At 51.8% G+C, this 20273-nt stretch overlaps 1 protein-coding gene across 2 annotated transcripts in view; it reads left to right on the top strand.

Annotated features, from left to right (window-relative positions):
- Abcc6 (ATP binding cassette subfamily C member 6) overlaps nt 1-20273 on the top strand; it is a 41336-nt gene that overhangs the window by 6173 nt on the left and 14890 nt on the right. For both annotated transcript variants that reach the window (XM_013124211.3, XM_013124212.3), the window contains 13 exons: nt 1130-1191; nt 2049-2180; nt 2630-2827; nt 3954-4131; nt 5645-5806; nt 9391-9483; nt 11209-11412; nt 11566-11712; nt 14838-14925; nt 16406-16478; nt 17904-18030; nt 18150-18326; nt 19191-19358. In XM_013124211.3, the coding sequence (XP_012979665.1) occupies nt 1130-1191; nt 2049-2180; nt 2630-2827; nt 3954-4131; nt 5645-5806; nt 9391-9483; nt 11209-11412; nt 11566-11712; nt 14838-14925; nt 16406-16478; nt 17904-18030; nt 18150-18326; nt 19191-19358 (1809 nt within the window). The remainder of the gene's footprint in view (nt 1-1129; nt 1192-2048; nt 2181-2629; nt 2828-3953; nt 4132-5644; nt 5807-9390; nt 9484-11208; nt 11413-11565; nt 11713-14837; nt 14926-16405; nt 16479-17903; nt 18031-18149; nt 18327-19190; nt 19359-20273) is intronic.

Raw genomic sequence — 20273 nt, 5'->3', positions numbered from 1 at the left:
TTAGCCATTCGGCAAAACGTGAACTGCATGGCCCATCTGTGACTTCAGCACTGGGGGACGTCACAGGCTGCATCTTTCTTATGAATGGTGGATTAGTTACTGTCTCCTCACTGAGACAAATATCTGACGGGAGGAACTGAAGGAGGAGCACATCTTGGCTCATAGTTGTAGAGGTTTTCAGTCCATCATGGCGATGAGAGCAGCTCAGTTTGGGGCGGTGGAATCGTGTGGAGGGAACTCCTCACACCAAAGGGGGGCAGGAAGCAGTGATGGGGCTGGAGGCTGTAACCCTCAATGCCTCCTCTCTCCAAAGCACACACACCATCAACACCATCACACACAGTCTTTCACTGGACCCCAAAATCTCATGTGCATGGTTCTTGCTTTCAGGCTTTGTTTGTTTGGTTGGTTTTGTTTTCTTTGGGGGGGGGCTCTTTGTGTTTGTTTTTAAGGCAGGTTCTCACACTGAAGCCCAGAGTGGCCTGGATTCACCAGGTAGCCCAGGCTAGCCTTGAAGCCACAGCACCCTTCCTACTTGCAGAGAGCTGGGATGACGGGCATGAGCTACCACACCAGGCTATTTGAGAACTTGCTGGTCTGAGCAAGGAGCAGCTGGTCTGAGCACACCTCGCTCTGAGCTACCACACCAGGCTATTTGAGAACTTGCTGGTCTGAGCAAGGAGCAGCTGGTCTGAGCACACCTCACTCTGCACTTGACTCTGTTAGCCCTCTAGCCCTTGGCTGGCCTGGAACTGGGTGTGCACACCTAGGTGACCTTGAACTCATAGAGCTCTGCCTGCTGGAATCAAAGGTCTGAGCCACCATGCCTGGCCCTCCAGCCCTTTTTGCCTTGACTGCCAGGAAGCTCTGTGCTGGCTGATATCTCTCCCTAGTAAAGAGACCGCAGCCTTCACCACACTTTTGGCACAGTTCACCCTGTCTCCCTAACCTTGGCCACCTGCTCACTGTGGGCTGTGTGACCAAGGCCAGCCGGTCTTTTTTTTTTTTTTTTTTTTTTTTTTGAGATAGGGCCTTGCTAACCCAAGATGGATCTGGGCTCTTTCCCCCTGCCTCAGCTTCCTAAGTGCTGGAATGACAGTGGTTCCTCCTGGCCTTTTGTCTTTTCCAGAATCCGTGTCCAGAGACTGAGGCCTCATTTCCCTCCAAGACCATGTTCTGGTGGGCTTCTGGGTGAGTGAGGTGCGGGGCCGGAATGGTGTCCTGATCATGTTACTGCTGCCACTTGTCAGCACTGCTGATCCCCCTGAGTTTCCTCCCCGGCTTACCCAGGCCTTTTTACCCGGCCTCTGGGCTTCTCTCCAGTGTATCCCTCCCAGTTCACTCCCTAGAGAAAGGATGAACTACAGTGTGCAGAGCAAAGCACTTGCCCAGGGCCGGGCTCCTGGTGGTCATTAAGCCCATGAAGGACTGGGCACTCTGGATGCGCACGGTTTTCCAATAGCTCCACTAGGGGGCCTCAAACCCAAAAATAGCATTCACTAGCCATGCTTTCTGTTTTGTCCGTCCTGGAGTATCACCCAGATTCTAAGTCAAACGGCCTGCCCCCAGGACCCCCCAGGCAACTCACCATTTGCAGAGCAGACCGTTGCCTGACTTCATTTGCAGCCTCACGGGGGCACACGGCAGGATCTAGAGAAAAAAACCAGCACTGAACAAGAGCTTCCCCTCCGTGTAGTCGGAAAGATCAAAGATCTGAAATAAGTTTGGGACTTGCGACACCCAGAGATGTCTGTTTCCCTAGTGTGTCAGCTGTCCCTTAAATACTCAGGCATGTTCACTTTCCCTGCCGCTGTAAAGGGCCCGGAGATGAGTTCCCCTATGGAGGCCGCCTGAGTCACTGCCTTTAGGACCCAGCAGAGGTGGCTTCCTTGGGGAGGGGTCACACAGCTACCTGCAGGGGGCGATGTGGCCTTTAGGACCCAGCAGAGGTGGCTTCCTTGGGGAGGGGTCACACAGCTACCTGCAGGGGGCGATGTGGGGCATGGGGACGGCAGGAGGAGCTTGCTCTGGTGACCCCTCTTTCACAGGCTACTGTGGAGGGGCTACAGGAAACTTCTGGTACCAAAAGACCTCTGGTCACTTGGAAGAGAGAACTCTTCAGAGGAACTCGTTTCCCGGCTGGAAAGGGAATGGAGGCGGAACTGCAGTGTGCTGCCGGGGTGAGTGGGCGGTGAGCCGGGGCTCAAGCCAAAGCATGGAAGGACACATTCATCAGCGGGCCTCCGGTACCTCGATCCGATCCGGCTTCGGCCCCCCAGCAAACGCCCTACCTGTCAGTTGTTCCCACCAAGCACCAAACACTTCCTGCCTGGACTCAAGGTGCACTTCTTACCAGGGTGCTGTGTGTGCTCTAAACAGATTCTAAATGGGGTTCCCTTCAATACCCTAAAAGTGGGCATCATGGTGGAGAGGCCCAAGCAGTACCCATCTGAGAATCAGAGACCCTGCAGGGCCCCTAAGTCATATCCGGGCCCCCAGCAGTGCTCTGAGTTCAAGGCAGCCAGACTCAACCTTGTCTCAAACAACAATAACAAAACACCCAGAGTTTGTTGGCCTGCCGCAGCTACTGGTATAATGTGGGCCCTACACCCATGTCTCTCTCTACCAGGCACACCAAGGTGTTTAAAAGCAAAGCGGACAGCAGTGCAGGAGCCCCTGAGACAGCGGCCTTCCTGCAGCCGGAGAGGATCCAGCGGGGCCCGCTGCTCAGGGCTATCTGGCATGTGTTCCGGTCCACCTTCCTGTTGGGGACCCTCAGCCTGGTCATCAGCGATGCCTTCAGGTTCGCTGTCCCCAAGCTCTTCAGGTGAGGACATCCTTCTGGGATGAAGAATTGGGCTCTTTCTGCTTCTATGTGTACATGTGGGACCCAGAATCCCAGAGCATGGAGAGTAAGGCTGCAGGAGTAGGACTGACCCCCAGAAGGACAAAGGACTGAACATGTCACCTGACTGTATCAGTCAGCTTTTGCTACTAAGCGATTGTCCCCAAGATGATAGGCGTAAAGTCACAGGCACTCACCTAGTTGGTCAGGGTGTGTGGATGTGCAGTTTGGGCTGGCTCCCACTAAGTGAGCTCATGTGTTTGTGGCTGAGTAGGCCAGAGACGAGCTTGTCTGAGATGGCCTCACCTAAGCCAGGTGTCTCTGCTCCATGCAATTTCCATCTTCTAAGAGGCCAGCACAGGCCTGTCCAAGTGCTGTTGACCCTGGAGGCAGGGCAAAAGCCACACACACCCAAGGCAAAGCCTGGTCTTGGCACTATACTACCTCTCCATGTCCGAATAGCCAAAGCTGGTACCTGGTCCAGATCCAGGAAGTGGAGTGCTGAGTCAGGTCTGCCTGTAAGGGTCTGCTGTTTACCCAGGAGGCTAGAGGAAGACTGCAAGTCCTGGGCCAGCCTGGGCTACACCACGGGCACTAGGCCAGCCTAAGTCTCCAAACAGAAAGTAAAGCCAGGCCTGCCAGTACAGGTTTGTGATCACGGCACTCAAGAGCCTGAGGCAGCAGGGTGGGTTTGAGACCTAAACCGTAGAATGACAGCCTTTCTCCAACAAAAACCAAACAGGGCGCCAGCTTGGTTTGTAGCTCAGTTGGTACAGTGTTTACCTGGCACACACCAAGCCCTGGCTTTGATCCCTGGCACCACATACGCCAAGAGTGATGGTACGTGCCCGTATGCTAGCACTCAGGAAGCAGAGACAGCAGGATCAGAAACTCAAAGTCAAGCTGTACATAGTGAGTTTGTAGCCAGCCTGGGCTACATGACTCCCATCCCTTCCCGTTTCAAAAAAAGAATTTAAAAAGTCACATTGAAATGTGGACGGGGTGAAAATAACTGTGGCCATTTGTCCAGCTGATCACCATGGGCTGACTGCACCCAGGTGGCACAGCCTGGCCTCGCTCACTGCCTGCCCCTCTTCCCGCACCCCAGCCTGTTTCTGGAGTTCATGAGTGACCAAGACTCCCCAGCGTGGACGGGCTGGCTCCTGGCTGTGCTGATGTTCTTGTCGGCCTGCCTACAGACCTTGTTTGAACAGCAGCACATGTACAGGGTCAAGGTCCTGCAGATGAGGCTTCGAACGGCCATCACTGGCCTGGTATACAGAAAGGTGAGCCCCGGAGGCGAGAGTGTGCATATCCAAGCTGCGTGCTCAGACGCTCACACAGCCGTTTTCCTGAACTCTCACCCGCTCCGTTAATGCTCTGCGTGATCTGGCCCAGAGGCTTTCCCAGCCACGTCTCTTCCATCTCTTATTCCCTTCACTGGGGATGTAGCAGTGATGTCTGGGCACTCTGCACAGATAATGGCTTCTAGGGCTTGAGGCACCTCAACCAGGGAGAACAAATCGTTGCCAGCAGCCCTAGCAAGCGGGGTGGGGCGCCTTTCTCAACAGACCAATTAGATGGACAAGTGACAGTGAGTGGTCTCATTGGAAGGAAAAGCAAAGACCCCCAGTGGCCAGCTCACCCTGAGTCCGTCTTTGGGACCCTGACCAGGAGGTTTAGGTTTGAGTAGAGGGTAAGAGGTTTGTACAGCTGAGCAGTTCTGCTTGAACGGATGCCACCCATCTGTCAGAACCCTGTGAAATCTCGCCCAAGGATGTTCCCCTCAGACACCAGGCTTCAGCCTTTTCATTCTCCCAGCAAGCATGAGGCTCCTGAGGAAATGGCAGTTTCAAGGGGCCCGTTGTTTCAACAGCCTGTTAGCCCAAGGGAGGGACACATGACAATCTGCATTCCTGCCAGGATACTTGCATCCCCTGTGGATCTCCACGCCTGACTTCCCTTGAGCCCAAGAGGAAATACTGCCTACCACAGCAAGGCAGCCTTTGATCCTCGGCGGAGATCTGACCTGCCCTGACCTTCAGGGAGCCGCCTTCCTGATGTAACAACTGCCGTTGAAATGAACTATAAACACCTTTGAGCTCTGCTGCTTCTGCTACTCAGACTCCAGCTGTGCCAGCACTGAAGCTCTCAGGAGGCAGCAGGGGCGGGGTGTCAGGGGAGGGGCTTCCGTGGGAAGTAGGTGGGGCTGCAGCGAGCCCTACACTCCGTCAGGTCCAGCGTTCATCGTGAGGAAGGATCCCGGGATCAGATAGATCGGAAGCCCACAGGGAAAGATGTTGGAGCCAGAGTAGCTCGGGGAGAATCCAACTCTGGGTCCCGCCTATATCATGCCTTAGGGGTCCCAAATTCCCGGACTCTGGGCAAGCTGCCCTGCTTCTCTGGGCCTCAGTTTCCTTAGCTGTAAAATAGGAACCACGTTGATTTGGGATCACTTTTCACTTTTTAACGACCTTTGAGGTGCAATGTACCCACAGGCCTAGTTGCATTCACCGAAGCAACTTTAGAGTCTGGGAGAAAGATCAGCGCCACGGAGCCTGTATCTGGCCCTGGCATCTGGGGAAAGGAGGCTGCTCTCGGCAGGGACACGGGCATCCCTAGCGCAGGGCAAATGAGCCCAGATCACCTCGGGAAGAAGAGAATGCTCCCCCATCCAGATCCTCACGCCCACACCCTGGGAGGTTGGCTTGGGAGTTCACAGGTTCACTGTACAGATGGTAAACTGAGGCTGGGCCTGCACTCATGGCCCCCTCCCATCTCCCCTCCTCTCTTGCCCAGGTCCTGGTTCTGTCCAGTGGTTCCAGAAAGTCCAGTGCAGCAGGGGACGTGGTCAACCTGGTGTCAGTGGATGTCCAGCGGCTGACGGAAAGCGTCCTCTACCTCAACGGGCTGTGGCTGCCCTTCCTCTGGATCCTCGTCTGCTTTGTCTACCTGTGGCAGGTGCGAAGCGGAGGACGTCCTCTTCCTCTTCTTCCTCTTCCAGTTCCTCTTCCTCCCCTCCTCCTCTCCTCTAGCCTGGTCTCCATCTGCACCCTGCGAGCTGACGTCATGGGCAGAGTCTTGGACAGAGTGGCCTTGGTTTGTCTTAAAGCAGAGGCTAACGCTCTCTGGGACTCAGTTGCCTCTCTCATGAAATTTCATGATCATGTTGATGAATTCATTCCCCACTTTGGAGTTTTAGTTTGGTTCAGTCTGGGGTTTGAGTTTTTTGAGGCAAGACCTTGTGTAACCCTGGCTAGCCTCAAACTCCTACATAGCCGATGCTGGCCTTGAACACCTTCTGAGTGCTCCGCACCCATCCAGATGTGAGCCTGGCCATTACCACTTCTTGGTGTGTTCTCGAGGCGCTCAGTAGGTGAATCCATTATGTTTTGGAGTAATTGGTGCCACTGAAGCTTGGTCACCAGGAAAGAAAGAAACGTAATGCCAGGGGAAGGAATTGCCACCCTGTGCAGAAGAAGCACAGAGTGTGGAACCTTTATTTGTCTTGTTTTTAAGATTTTTATTTACTTATTATTTATTTACGGTGCTCTGCCTACATGCCAGAAGAGGGCAGCAGTTCTAGTTACAGATGGTTATGAGCCACCCTGTGGTTACTGGGAATTGAACTCAGGACCTCTGGAAGAGCAGCCAGCGTTCTTAACCTCTGAGCCATCTCTCCAGCCCCCATGTTGACTTTCTTCCTTTTGCTTTATGGTACCAAAGCATCTGCTTGGTGATGAGATGATGATGATGATGATGAGATGATGATGATAAGATGATGATGAGATGATGATAAGATGATGATGAGATGATGATAAGATGATGGTGATGAGGTGATGATGATGATGATGAAGAAGAAGATGATGAGATGATGATGATAATAATGAGATGATGATGATGATGTTGAGATGATGATGATGATGATGATGAGATGATGATGATGATGATAAGATGATGATGATATGATGATAAGATGATGTTGAGATGATGATGATGTTGAGATGATGATGATGATGATGAGATGATGATGATAAGATGATGATGAGATGATGATAAGATGATGATGATGATGAGATGATGATGATGATATGATGATGATGATGAGATGATGATGATGATTTTGAGATGATGATGATGATGATAAGATGATGATGATAATGAGATGATGATGATATGATGATGTCGATGATGATGATGAGATGATGATGATATGATGATGATGATGATGATGATAGGCTCTTACTCTGTGAGGGAACTGCCTGGGTTCAAGTCTTGTCTTACGATTTACTTGCTGTTAAACCTTCACACTAGTAACTCACCCTCTCTGTGCCCCAGTGTCCCTCGGCTGTAAGAACAGATGCTAATTAGACAGAGGCTGCTGGCCCTGCTTGGGTGAGACAGACCAGTGGCAGCAGTTGACAGCCTCTGTCTGAAGGGGTGGTTCTGGTTTTGGATTCAGGAATGTTAGAAAAGCATTTGAGATCTTGAGGATACAACTCAAGATTAACAAGGAAATTGTCTGTGTTTTGTGGGTGCCTTACTGGCATAGCCCAGAGGCCACTTTGAACAGTGCCTTTAGCAGCCCTGCACTTTGACCATGGCCTACTGAGAGATGGGGTATGGAGTTCCCACTGTGACGTCGTGTTGGTGCTCCAAGCCTTTTGGATTTTGGAGAGTGTTGTTTCCGGTTTTGGGTTAAAGGTGCCCAGGCTTTGTATGCAGGGCGCTTTGAACAGCACCAGGAGCTCACTCCCCTATTGTACTGTTGTTAGCTGTCATCTGGTGTGGCAGGGGGAGGCATTGTGTGACCACTGAGGACCACTGGTGCTTCCTTATTTATCTCTGTGGTACCTTGAGTATGCCATAGAAGCGATTTTCCACTGAGCTACTTCTCCAGTTCTTAAACAAATTGTTGTTTACTTTTGAGGGATGTCTCACTAAAAGCTGCCCTTGCCCTTGCTGTGTGAAATGGCTGGAGATTCACAGACTCAGGAGTAGCTGACATGAGCTGTCCTGCCCAGATAAAATTTTATTTGTGAACACTGACATTTGACTGTCCCGAGGTTCACACACAGTAGGTGTTCAGCAAGCATAGGCAGGCATTCGAACAGTGCCTGTGTGCAGTAGGAGAAAGCTGGCTGTTATTGTAAAGAGCGGGGGGGGGGGGCAGCGAAGAACTCGGGGTGCTGAGAGAGCTGAGGTTGATAGCGGTCTGAGGCCACAGATAACGCCTAGCATCCGCCCCTGCCCTGGCCCCAGAGGACCGCCACGCCACGCCATCCTAGTCTTACTAAGATGGCCGACATGGTGGATGCTGTGGTTCATTCAGTGAGAGCATTTGAGATGATTGGAGGGGTCGGGCTTGACACGGCTTTCCAAAGGCGTGCTTTCTCCCGGCTGTTAGAGGCTTTCAGGACAGTTCTCTATCCAGCCACCAGGTGGTGGAATTGTTACATGAATAAAACAAGTCCCTTTAGTCCTGAGATTAGATACGGCTTCTTTGTGCTGAGGGAGGGAACAGACTGGAGTTGGGGTGGAAAAAAACCTCAAAAAGCACAATAAAACAAAAAAATCATTTAGTCTATCCCCACCACCACTTCTCCCAGGTAACCAGACCAAAGGCCCCAAAAGTTCCAAAACTGCGTGGGAAGGAGTTGACAAAATAGGTGTCCAGTTAAATGTAAATTGCAAATAAACCAAATAATCGCTCAGTATAACTGTCTCTAACACTGCATTAGCATTCTTATGCTGGACGAGTGTGTGTGTGTGTGTGTGTGTGTGTGTGTGTGTGTATCTCAGAAATTTCTAGTTTGTGTGTTTATTTGACAATCTGGTGACTCCCTACTAAGATGGATGCTAGAGTAACAGTGAACCCTGAAGGTGGGTGTGCCGGCAGACGTCTATACCACCTTCGTTTGAGACGTGAGGCAAGAGGGTCAGGATCTTCAGGTCACCCCCCCCCCAGCATAGTGACTGTCAGACAGCCTGGATTAAGACTTGGTCTCTAGAGAGACAGAACACACAGAAAAAAATGGCCCAGGGGGTGAATTAAAGGTGCCTACTGTCTGATGACACAAGCCTGAGGACCCGAGTTGGCTCCTGGGGACCCATATAAATGTAGAAAGAGGAAACTGACTACAATGTCACCTCCTGACCTCCACCCGTGTGCCGGGGCCACGTCACCTCGATAATAACAAATAAACATTTAAAAGATCAGGGAGGGGCCACAAAGCCCTTGCTGTGTGAGCATGAGGACTGAAGTCGGGACCCGCATAACCTTTATAAAACGCCGGGCACGGCCGGGCGGGGGTGGCGCACGCCTTTAATCCCAGCACTCGGGAGGCAGAGGCAGACGCATCTCTGAGTTCGAGGCCGGGCTGGACCGATAGCCTCAAACAATACAGAGAAACCCTGCCTCGTAAAAACCAAAAAAAAAAAAAAAAAAAAAAAAAAGCCGGGCACAGTGACACATCCCCGGTCCCCAGCCCTGGGAGGTGGTGTGACCAAATGAGTCTCATGACACCTTGCCCCTCTGTTCCTAGCTCCTTGGACCCTCTGCCCTCACAGCCATTGCTGTCTTCCTGAGCCTCCTCCCTCTGAATTTCTTCATTACCAAGAAAAGGAGCTACCGTCAGGTTTGGCATTTGGGAATGGGGACACCCTGGGCAGGGGAACAGTCATGGGGTTGTGGTCGATGACAGAGATAGGGAGAGGCAAGAGAAGCTTTGGTCCTGGCCTTCTCCCTCCTGTGTTCAGACCTGTGGTCCCTGGATAAGCCTCTGCTCCTTCTAGAATGTGGCCCTTCCCACAGCGGCCCCAAGTTGTCCCTCACTGACTCCCTCTTCTGCCCCTCATCCCCACTCACCACCCGGGAGGGATGTGCGGCTGTCAAATAAGCCACACCTCCTTTACCGACATTGCCCAGTGTCCGTCCCCGAACAGGCCTCCCTCTGTCCCTCACCACACTGCTCCCCCACAGCCACACACCCAGTCTTGCAAGTCAGATCTCCTTGGCCTGAAGCTTTTGTTTCTATAGCACTTTTAGTATAGCGCTTACAGCCATAAGGCTAGAAGCCTCCAAGCACTGAGGACGGGGCCAGACTCGGCATCTGGGGCAGCTGGGGGTGCTCAGTGCCCCGTAAGGGCTGGTAAGATGGCCCAGGGATGAGGGCTGACCACAGGACCACCTGAGTGCAATGCAGGACCCAAAGCAAAAGCCCTGCAAGTTGTCCCCTGGCCTCTACATGCTCAGTGTGGCATGCACACCCCAGAACATGCATCAAATAAATACATACGAAAACAGAGGTGGTTGAACCAGGTATGGTGATGAACACTGGGAGGCGGGGGCAGATACGGGGGATTTTTGTGAGCTTGGGGCCAGCCTGGTCTACACAGCAAGTTCCAGGTGAGCCAGTGGGAAACTACCTCAAAGATTAATTAATTAATGAATAGCGTTGCTCGATGAGCTTGTTGTGGTCTCACAGACCTGTCGTCCAGTGCTGGGGAGGCTGAGGCAGGAAGACAGTTGGAGGCCAGCCTGTGTTGACTGATGGCCCGAGGGTAACTGCAGGAAAGTGAGGGTAGATGAACTCACCCCTTGGCTGTCACAGCCACCCTCCACCATCGCCTGGCCTCGCTCCGCTCTACTTCCTCGCCGGCCTTCCCGGCCACTGCAGACAGGCACTCCACCTGCTTCAGCAGGTCCCTGGACACCCTCCCAGCAGATGGCCTGTGCCCCAGCTCCTCCCTTGCTGGCCAGGTTGGCCAGTCCCTGGCTTTCAAAGACACTCTTCACACAGCTGTGCTGTGGACTGCTGCATGGGACATGAAACCCCAAACACTTCTGCCTGACCTTCAAGTTTGCTGCATGGGACATGAAACCCCAAACACTTCTGCCTGACCTTCAAGTTTGCTGCCGTCACTCCTGTCGGAAGATCCCAGCTCACTGTCTCCCCCTGCAGACTCCCTGGGTTTCTTTTGAGTCACACTGTTCCCTTCCTGAAGGTCCCCCTCTCCTGTCTCCACCCACTCCAACTGCCATTCACTGTGCTCCCAATCCATGCACCCTCTGTCCTCCTCATTTAAGATGTAGTTCAATGACACCCTCGCCTCCCGGATGCCCAACGGGTAGCACACACACCGACTTCTTATTAGTGAAAGAAGGCTCAGGAGGCCGAGGCAGTTCTGGGGAGCCGTGAAAGCCCAGGGGGAGGGTGGTGTGGCTCGGGGCCCAGGCACAGATGCTGGGATGCTGTGTGGCTTGGAGAAAGAATCCACAGGGTTTGCAGCAGAGTGGCTGGGGCCACAGGGATGGAGAATTCCAGGCTGGTCCCTCGCTTGCGTCTTCTCTCCTGTCTCAGGAAGAGCAGATGAGGCAGAAGGACTCCCGAGCACGGCTCACCAGCTCCGTACTCAGAACTGTGAGAACCATCAAGGCCCATGGCTGGGAGCAAGCCTTCCTGGAGAGACTACTTCACATCCGGGGCCAGGAGCTCGGCGCTCTGAAGACCTCCACACTCCTCTTCTCCGTGTCACTCGTGTCCTTCCAAGTGTCTACATTTCTGGTGATGTCATTCTGGCCTCACTGCCGAGAGGAGGGGCTGGGAGAGGGTGTGCTTGGGGTGGACAGCCTGTGACAGCAGCCTTGCAGCTGTCCACACAGGCCCCAGGGACACGCAAAGGACCGCAGGCTCAGTGCCACCCATGTGTTTCAACAGGTGGCGCTGGTCGTGTTTGCCGTCCACACCCTGGTGGCAGAGGACAATGCCATGGATGCAGAGAAGGCTTTTGTGACCCTCACAGTGCTCAGCATCCTTAACAAAGCCCAGGCCTTCCTGCCCTTCTCTGTACACTGCCTCGTTCAGGTGAGGGGGTGGGCAGAGGATGGCTCAAAGGAGCTCAGGGAGCTTGGCTTGGACCAGTGCCAGCAGAGGAGTGAGGGGAGAGAAAGGTCTGGAGTTCAGCAAGATGCCATCAGCAGTGGATCAGAGCGTGCAGGGAAAGCTCAGCAAGCACCCCCAGAGAATGTGTCACCTTTACGTTCAAGAACTCATCCTGCGTCCCCTCCTTGAGCAGGGCCTTTAATTGTCTGGGTTTTCCCTCTTTCCCATCACATATCCTGGGATGCTGAAAAGGAGGAGGACTCATAATTGCACCGCCTCTTACGCCTCCTTGTCCTCCTCCTCCCTCTCCACCTCAGGGCTTAGTATTAACACTTTTATCCTTTGAGAATTTCAGCCAATACACTTTGATCATGTTCACCCCACTCTTCTCCTAACTCCTCTCAAATCTATTCCCTAGCCTCTCCCAACTCTGTGATCTCTCTCTCTCTTTTAACAACACACTGAGTCCAGTTTGTGCTGATCATCTGCTCCTGGGTGGGGGGCATCCACGGAAACATGGTTGACCTACCAGAAGCCACACCCTTAAAGAAAACTGGCTGTCTTAGTAGGGTTCCTGTTGCAGTGATAAACACCGTGACCAAAGCAACTTGGGAACAAGAGGGTTTATTTCCACTGACAGCTCGTAAGTCCATTATCTAGGGAAGTCGGGACGGGAACTCAAGGCAGGACCTGATGCAGAGGCCCTGGGGGAGCTCTGCTTTCTGGTTTGCTTGGCCCGCCTTTGTGTGTACGCCAGGAATCATCCACCAGGGGGTGAAATCGCCCATCATGGGCTAGACCCTCCCACATCAACCATCAATCAAGAAAATGTTCTCTGTGGGTTTGCCTACAGGCCTATATTTTCGTGATGTTTTCATAATTGAGAGTCCCTCTTCCCAAAAGACTCTGGCTTATGTCAAGGTGACATTAACTAATCTATACATTCACTCTCCCTCAGAAGCCATAGCTCCTTCGCTAAGCATGGGGACCCATGAATTTCTCCCTCAGCCATGTTAGACTGGCTTGATCTTGTCCAAACAACTAGAGCTGCTGTGAGCTCCTGAGTGTATTAGTCCTGTCGTGTCCGGAAGACACTGCTTTCCTCAAGTCCTTCCTGACCTCTGGCTCTTACACTCTTTCTGCCCTCTCTTCTGTGGTGTTCCCTGAGCCTTGGAGAAAGGGGATGAGCTTTCTGCAAACACTTATTCTCTGACTAGTTACAAGCTTCTGAATTAAACAAAGTCTGAGAGCTGCACTAATATAAGGGATAGAGATACAGATTTAGAGTGAAGTTTAATATGAAGTCCATTTAGCAATATAACAGTAGTAAGTTCACTCCTAAAGCTTACTAACATGTTTTCTGCCCCCACCCACACAATAAGTGTCTCCACTAACGCAGTAAGCTAGATCAAGCCAAATTGAAAAGTATAACAACAGATTTATTTTGAGCAATGCAACTCCAGGGTGGGTCCTCCAGTCCTAGAGATGGGACCAGAGGAGTTGCACCCCCAAGCAAAGACAAGGAGACTTTACAGGTTGCAGGTGAGGGGAGATGGTGTGTCTGCCACAAGCTGGGTTTTCTTCCAAGTATGGTCAAAAGCTTGTGAGGCTGGCAACCTCAGGGGAGGGGCTTCAGGAGTCACCAAGAATGCACGCCTGGGCTTATTGGCGCCTTTCCTTTGTTCAGAGATACTCTAACAGGCAGGGTTTGGAAAGAGAGAGACAGGAATGGAGTTTCCCAGACTGTGCAGGGGTGAGCTGGGGGTTCCATAAGCTCACTAACAATGGGTTATTGGCCAGATTTATAACACCAGGTGTGCATCTCCGCCTGTAGAACAGGCTTTAAGCACAATCAGAAAACTGTCGGTTACCCCATAACATTAATGCCACTGTTGCCCATGAGCACATCTTTCCATGACAGTTCTCCATAGCTCACAGGATTCACAGTTAGGGAAAGAGTTGGTCACTTGCTCCTCCAGCAGTCGGAATAGCACCTTCCGCTACTATAAAAGCTGGCCGTCACGGAGGAAGCTGCCCAGTCAGTGGTTGCTCCATGCCCTATGACCGCAGTATGTTGTACTTTCAGTAATAGAGTCTTACCATCGCGTTCGGGTGGACATTGAGAGCAACTGTTATTTTAGGGGACTCTCTAGGTCAGAGGTAAGGTATTCCCATATCTGACACTAGGCATTTTATTAGGTAATACACGTTTCATGAGAGAAGCATTATCCCTTGTGTACGATAATGCCAGTTAAATACACACACGCACGCACATACACACACACACATGCATACATGCATACACACATATAAAGGCTTCTAAAATAATGGCTTTCCCAAAAATCCTTCTGCTTATTCCTCCCCCTACCCCACTTTAATTTTTGAGACAGGGTCTCTCACTGAACCCAGAGCTTATCCGTTTCACTAGACCGACTGGCCAGAGAGTTCCAGGGATCACCTGTCTCCACTCTCCAAATTTTAGGATGACAGACATGGACTGCCATGCCCAGTTTTTACATGGTCTCTGGGATTTGAACTCGGGTCCTCATACTTGCACAGCAAGTACTTCACCCCACTGATATATCTCCTCAGTCCCAGGCTACCTGTATTTTGATGATCACCTGCAATCACCAAGATAGGTGTGCAGCGGGTGCTCAGAAGACTGTTGGAAGTTACTCCACATTGCTACTGAGTGCTGTTGAGAAAGGTGCTGCTCTCTTCCCAAGTCTTAGTTGGAGGCAGCTGGTTTGTCCCAGTCTCTTTCTTTTGGATTCAGGAGCAGAGAGAAGTCCCCACCCCTGACATGTCATCGCCTTTTTTGCCTTTTTTTTGTTTGTTTGTTTGTTTTTGAGACAGAGTTTCTCTGTATTGTTTTGGAACTAGCTCTTGTAGACCAGGATGGTCTCGAACTCACAGAGATCCGCCTGCCTCCCCCCCCCCCAGTGCTGGGATTAAAGGCGTGTGCTTTTCTATGACCTACAAAACACTCTCAGCATCTAGCAAATGGAAAGTGTTGGGCTGGGTCCTCAGGAAGCCTTCCCCAGGCATTTCCAGGGACCCACCCAAAGTCCTCTGGCCTGGTGACCAATTCACTCTTGTATCTCCAGGCTCGAGTGTCCTTTGACCGGCTGACTGCCTTCCTATGTCTGGAAGAAGTAGACCCCAATGGCAAGAACTTGAGTCCTTCCAGATGCTGTGAGTGCTGATATGAGCTGGGGGGAGGGGGACAAAAACAACACATGTAATGCAGATCCCACCACAGCCATGCCACTTGTGAAGCTTCTGTTTCTACCACCTGCGCAGTGACAAGCAGTGAAGCACTGTGGAATGCCACCTAGGAACTCAAGAGTGGGTACCCCATCGAGTCCTCACCCTTATGCAGAAGTCTAGGAAGAGAACCATGGCTTGTTGTTAAGCTAAAGACTCAGATCAGGGGCTGGAGAGGTGGCTCAGCGGTTAAGAGCAATGACTGCTTTTTCAGAGGACCCGGGTTTGATTCCCAGCACCCACATGACAGCTCACACCTGTTTGTAACTCCTGTTTCAGGGGATTTGACCCTCACACAGACATGCAGGCAGGCAGAATGCCAATGTGCATAAAAATAGACAAATAAACAAAAGACTCATATCAGAGCATCAGTGTAGGATTCACAAATTCTAGTTAGCCGACTCTGCTGATCAGTCCTGCCGCTTTCACCTACTGCCTATATGCTGCAGGGAGGGGGAGGGAGTTAATATAACAGACATCTGGTCAACCTGCTCATCTGGAAAATACCCACATAGTGCTTCCTGCCCTTGGGATGGATGCCCCACCCCGGGACACATCTGAACCCCATTTCTAATGTGTTAACTTCCTGGAGCCTCAGTACCCATCTTCAGAATCCAAGCACTTGCTGCAAGGGCTCTCTTGGGGATCACATTAATTTAAATACTACAATTAGACTAGAACATATGCAAAATTAATGCATTTTATTTATTTATTTACACTTTGTCTTAAAATTGGGGTGGGGACTCTTTGTTTTTATTTTATATGTGTAATTTTTTTGCTTGCATGTGTGTCCGTGTACCTATGGGTGTCTGATGCCCAGGGAGACCAGAAAGGGATATCAGATCCCCTGGAACTGGAGCTACAGATGGTTTGTGAGCTGCCATGTGGGGGCTGGGAATTGAGCCTGGGTCCAGACTGGACTTGAACTTGCTATTTAGTCAAAGCTGGATTCATGATCCTTCCACCTCCACCTCCCAAATACCAGGATTGCAGGCACCACACTGAGATTATTTATTTATGCATTTAACTTTATTAGTGATCTTCATTCTATAGCCCAATCTGGCATCACATGTGCTCTATAACCCATGCTAGCCTCCAACTCATTACCCTCAACATCACAGGTACTAGGATCACAGGCATAAGTCATCATGCCCACTTCAAATTTTCTTTATTAAAAAAAAGAAAGGCAACAAGCAGGATTTGAACCTGGAGGCTTGCCAGTCCCCAAATTACAATGCTACTATGACAGGATCACTGCCAAGTCAGCGGGCAAGAGCCTTGTGAGGCTTCTAGCTGAAACTTGATACTTTCGGGAGGTATAAGCAAAAGACCTGAGGTCTTGAACACTGAAAGCTGGGCTACCAAGAGGACAGGACCAGCCCCATAACTGTCTTCCTATGTCCTGCAGCCTCAAAGGATGGAATTTCTGTACACAATGGCACTTTTGCTTGGTCCCAGGAGAGCCCTCCCTGCCTGCACGGGTATGAATCCCTACTGAGCGATACTCTTGGTTTCTGAGAAACAGTGTTGTTCCTGGGACTAGAGGGATAGGCTAGGCTAGGCTGGGGTTCTGTGCAGGGAGGCCGGGGTTCTTGCATGCTGCAGCTCTATGAAGGGGACACAGGGTGCCTGAGCCCCCATCAGCCAGGAGACACTCCGCTGCTCCCCATCTGGCAACAGGAGGCTGAGACCCAGCCTCACCAGCTGCGGCCTCCTTCTGTGCCTCAATTCCAAGGTCATTGTCCCTCGCAGAGAGAAATGTGGTCATTTCTGTCTATCTCTACCCACGCTCGCAGGAGCGCTCATGGGCGTCCACTTGCTGTTCTGGGTGCTGAGGACAGAGGGAGGCCGGGGCTCCGCCCTTTTGGGGTGACATTTGGATGGGCATGGGACACAAGTGGAAAGCCTGGGGAAGGGACGAAGCCCGCAGTGTGGGAAAGTTGGCATTCCAGCTAAGGGTCCAGAGGTCAGGGGAAGAGCAGAGACCCTGAGGCAGGAGCATGTCTCAGACTTGCCCTGTCGGTATTTGGGGCTGAGAATTCCTCACTGTGGGCTGTCCTGGGCCTTGTAGGATGTTGAGAAGAGCTAAGTGTCGCAGAACTCCAGGCCCAAGCAACTGTGTAACAAAATTACCTCTAGATGTTGCCAAATTACTTCACCCAACTGGGGCAAAATCACCCCTGTTGAGAACCACTGGACTGTGCCTACGAAGCGCGGAGTGTGCCCGGTTATAATTCGTATTCACCAGGACATTCCTTCTGACCCTCAGTCAAACTGGAGTGCTGCCTGGTGTAGCTTGGGGAGGGGGTAGGAACTGATTTGGTTTTTTGAAACAGGGTCTCACTATGTAGACTAGGCTGGCCTCAAACTCGTAGAGATCTGCCTCTCAAGTGCCGGGAGGTGCGCACCACCACACCTGGCCTTGACTCTGTTTTTAATAGGTCCCTGTGACTGCTGGGTAAGGGCAGAAGTAGGTGGGCCAGAGGCAGGGAGAGCAGCAAGGCATGTATTGCAAAAGCCTGAGCAAGAGGCTACCACAGCCAAGCAACTCGCATCCTGACCTCTGTGTGTGCATGTGCGTGTGTGCCTGGACACGCCTACAGTGGTACACGCGCGGGTGCACACACGTGCTTGCATCTGTACCCTGGCTCTGCGTGTGACCGTGTGTACTAATGTGTGTGGCATATCTGTAAAGTGCTTGGGCGGCAGGCACATGTGATGTGCTTACGTGTGACAGGGAAGGCAGTTCAGACAGCCAGACAAGGATCAGGGAGGAAAGGCCCTGCACATCCTCTTGGTGGTCTCCCCAAGGCGGGAATGGCACGACAGGGTGGGTGTCTGGGGTTCCCTGTTTCTGCACACACCCAGGCTGGGTCTTCAGGGCTGCATCTCCCTTGGGTTGTCAGGATCGACTTCACTGTACCCCGGGGCTGTCTGCTGGCTGTTGTGGGTCCCGTGGGGGCTGGGAAGTCCTCCCTACTGTCTGCCCTGCTTGGAGAGCTGTTGAAGGTAGAAGGGTCTGTGAGCATTGAGGTAAGGCCGCCCCTGTTCTTCCTGCCCTGGCCACTAAGATCCCTCACAGCCAAGATCCCCGCCCCAGTCCCCAGTCTCCCTCCTCTCAAATGAGCTACCAACATCGAGGCGTGTTTCAGGGTTCCGTAGCCTACGTACCCCAGGAGGCCTGGGTTCAGAATACCTCAGTAGTGGAGAATGTGTGCTTCAGGGAGGATCTGGACCTGCCCTGGTTGCAGAGAGTTCTGGAAGCCTGTGCCCTGGAGTCTGATGTGGCCAGCCTCCCTGCAGGAGTTCACACCCCAATAGGGGAACAGGTAAGGAACCCGTGGGGTCATATGCCTCCCTGACCTGGGGACAATAGGGACAGGAAGGTGGAGGGCAGGAGGCTCCAGCTCAAGGCCAAACATAGCAGCTGTCTGTTATTGAAGAGAAACTGATTTAAAAATAAAAACAGAGACACAGGGATAGCGGAATGCCCTGCTGTCTCCACGCAACACACAGGGCTTCTGCCCTCCGTTACCTTGGAGGACAGGTCTGCTGTGGTCACCATCCCCAGCGCACTCATTAAATGACAGGGTTAAGAGAGCAGGGCGCTCACCGCTAGATCCCACCGCCAAGTACATCCCAGTAGGGTAGCCATGGGTGAGCATTAGCTGAACAAATGAATGAATGAAAATAAGGACAAGGGAGTGAGCAGCGTCCTCAGCGAACATGTCACCAATGGAGAGATGGGGAGAAACACAGAGCAGAGGGGGGTGGAGTCAACCTGGAAGAGAGGGAGGAGCCTGCACAGCACACACGGCATCTCCAGAAGGGACTGGGAAGGGGAGAAGCAGGCCAGGCCCCCAAGGACACTGGCTGTGTGTTTAGAAACAAGTGTGACCCGAGGACAGGAGCCCTAAGCTGCCCCTCACTGTCGTAAAGCCCAGGTGTGTCCCTCACCTATGCCATTCTGTCCTTTCCTGCTTTGTTTTGTTTCTGAGACAGGGTTTCTCTGTGTAGCCTTGGCTGTCCTAGAACTAGCTATGCAGACCAGGCTGGCCTCAAACTCACCGAGATCCACCTGCCTCTCATTCTCGAGTGCTGGGATTGAAGGCGTGCGCCACCACTGACCAGCCACTCAGTCATTCTGATGTCACCAGCGGATGTGTACTTGAGTCCCTGTCTCATGTTCCTAGGGCATGAATCTTTCCGGGGGTCAGAAGCAACGGCTGAGTTTGGCTCGGGCTGTGTACAGAAAGGCTTCTGTGTACCTGCTGGATGACCCCCTGGCGGCCCTGGATGCCCACGTCAGTCAGCATGTCTTCAAACATGTCATTGGGCCCTGTGGACTGCTCCAGGGTACAGTAAGTGTGTGTCAGAGTGAATCTGAGCAAGTCCTCAGAGTCCAGTCCTAACCAAGAGTTGTCTCATCAGCCCTTCTGGAATCCAACTTTCTTCTTTGTATCAGCAACCAGCTTTTCCTGCAACAATGCCGTGTAACAAACAGTTCCCCAAATCTCAGTGGCTTACTTCTTAGGGGGTTTGTGGCTAAACCATTTATATAATGCTTCAATTTTATGGTGATCTAAAAGTGGCGCTTATTTAATTTTTTAATTTAAATTAAAAACAAGCTTGCTTCACATGTAGATCACAGCTCCCTCTCCCTCCTCTCCTCCCCTGCTCCCCTACATATTTCATTTTTAAAGATGTTTTAAAAGATTTTTGACCTTTCCCTGGGTAGCCATACTTTCTCATAGTGCTGGTTGGTGGTCACACCCTGTGTAATCTTGAGGAGGAAAAAGCAAGGTCTGGGAAGCAAGTCATGGCTGAGCCCTGGTCCTCCATGTGTTAAGAATAATGAATGGCCAGGCGGTGGTGGCACACGCCTTTAATCCCAGCACTCGGGAGGCAGACGCAGGCGGATCTCTGTGAGTTCGAGGCCAGGCTGGACCGACAGCCTCCAAAACAATACAGAGAAACCCTGCCTCATAAAAACCAAAAAAAAAAAAAAAAAAGAATAATGAATGTATTCCCTTACCAGGGTGTGACTCAGTGGTGGTATTACATGCACAAGGCCCTGAGTTCCATCCCAACATCTCACGAGCAGCCATGGTGTGTGCCTGTAACCCTGCTGCTTGGGAGATGGGGGCAGGATGGTCAGAAATTCAGTTATCCTTGGTGTCTTGGCCAGCTTTAACTGTTAACTTAGCACAGCCCAGTCAACTGAGAGGAAAGCCTTGATCAATGAATTCCTTAGATCATATTGGCCCATGGGCATG

This window comes from Mesocricetus auratus, unplaced genomic scaffold (assembly GCF_017639785.1).
Source record: "Mesocricetus auratus isolate SY011 unplaced genomic scaffold, BCM_Maur_2.0 Super-Scaffold_100054, whole genome shotgun sequence".
Classification (NCBI taxonomy): Eukaryota; Metazoa; Chordata; class Mammalia; order Rodentia; family Cricetidae; genus Mesocricetus; species Mesocricetus auratus.
Note: the sequence above shows the minus strand (reverse complement) of the source record. Positions and strands in the feature narration are given on the sequence as shown.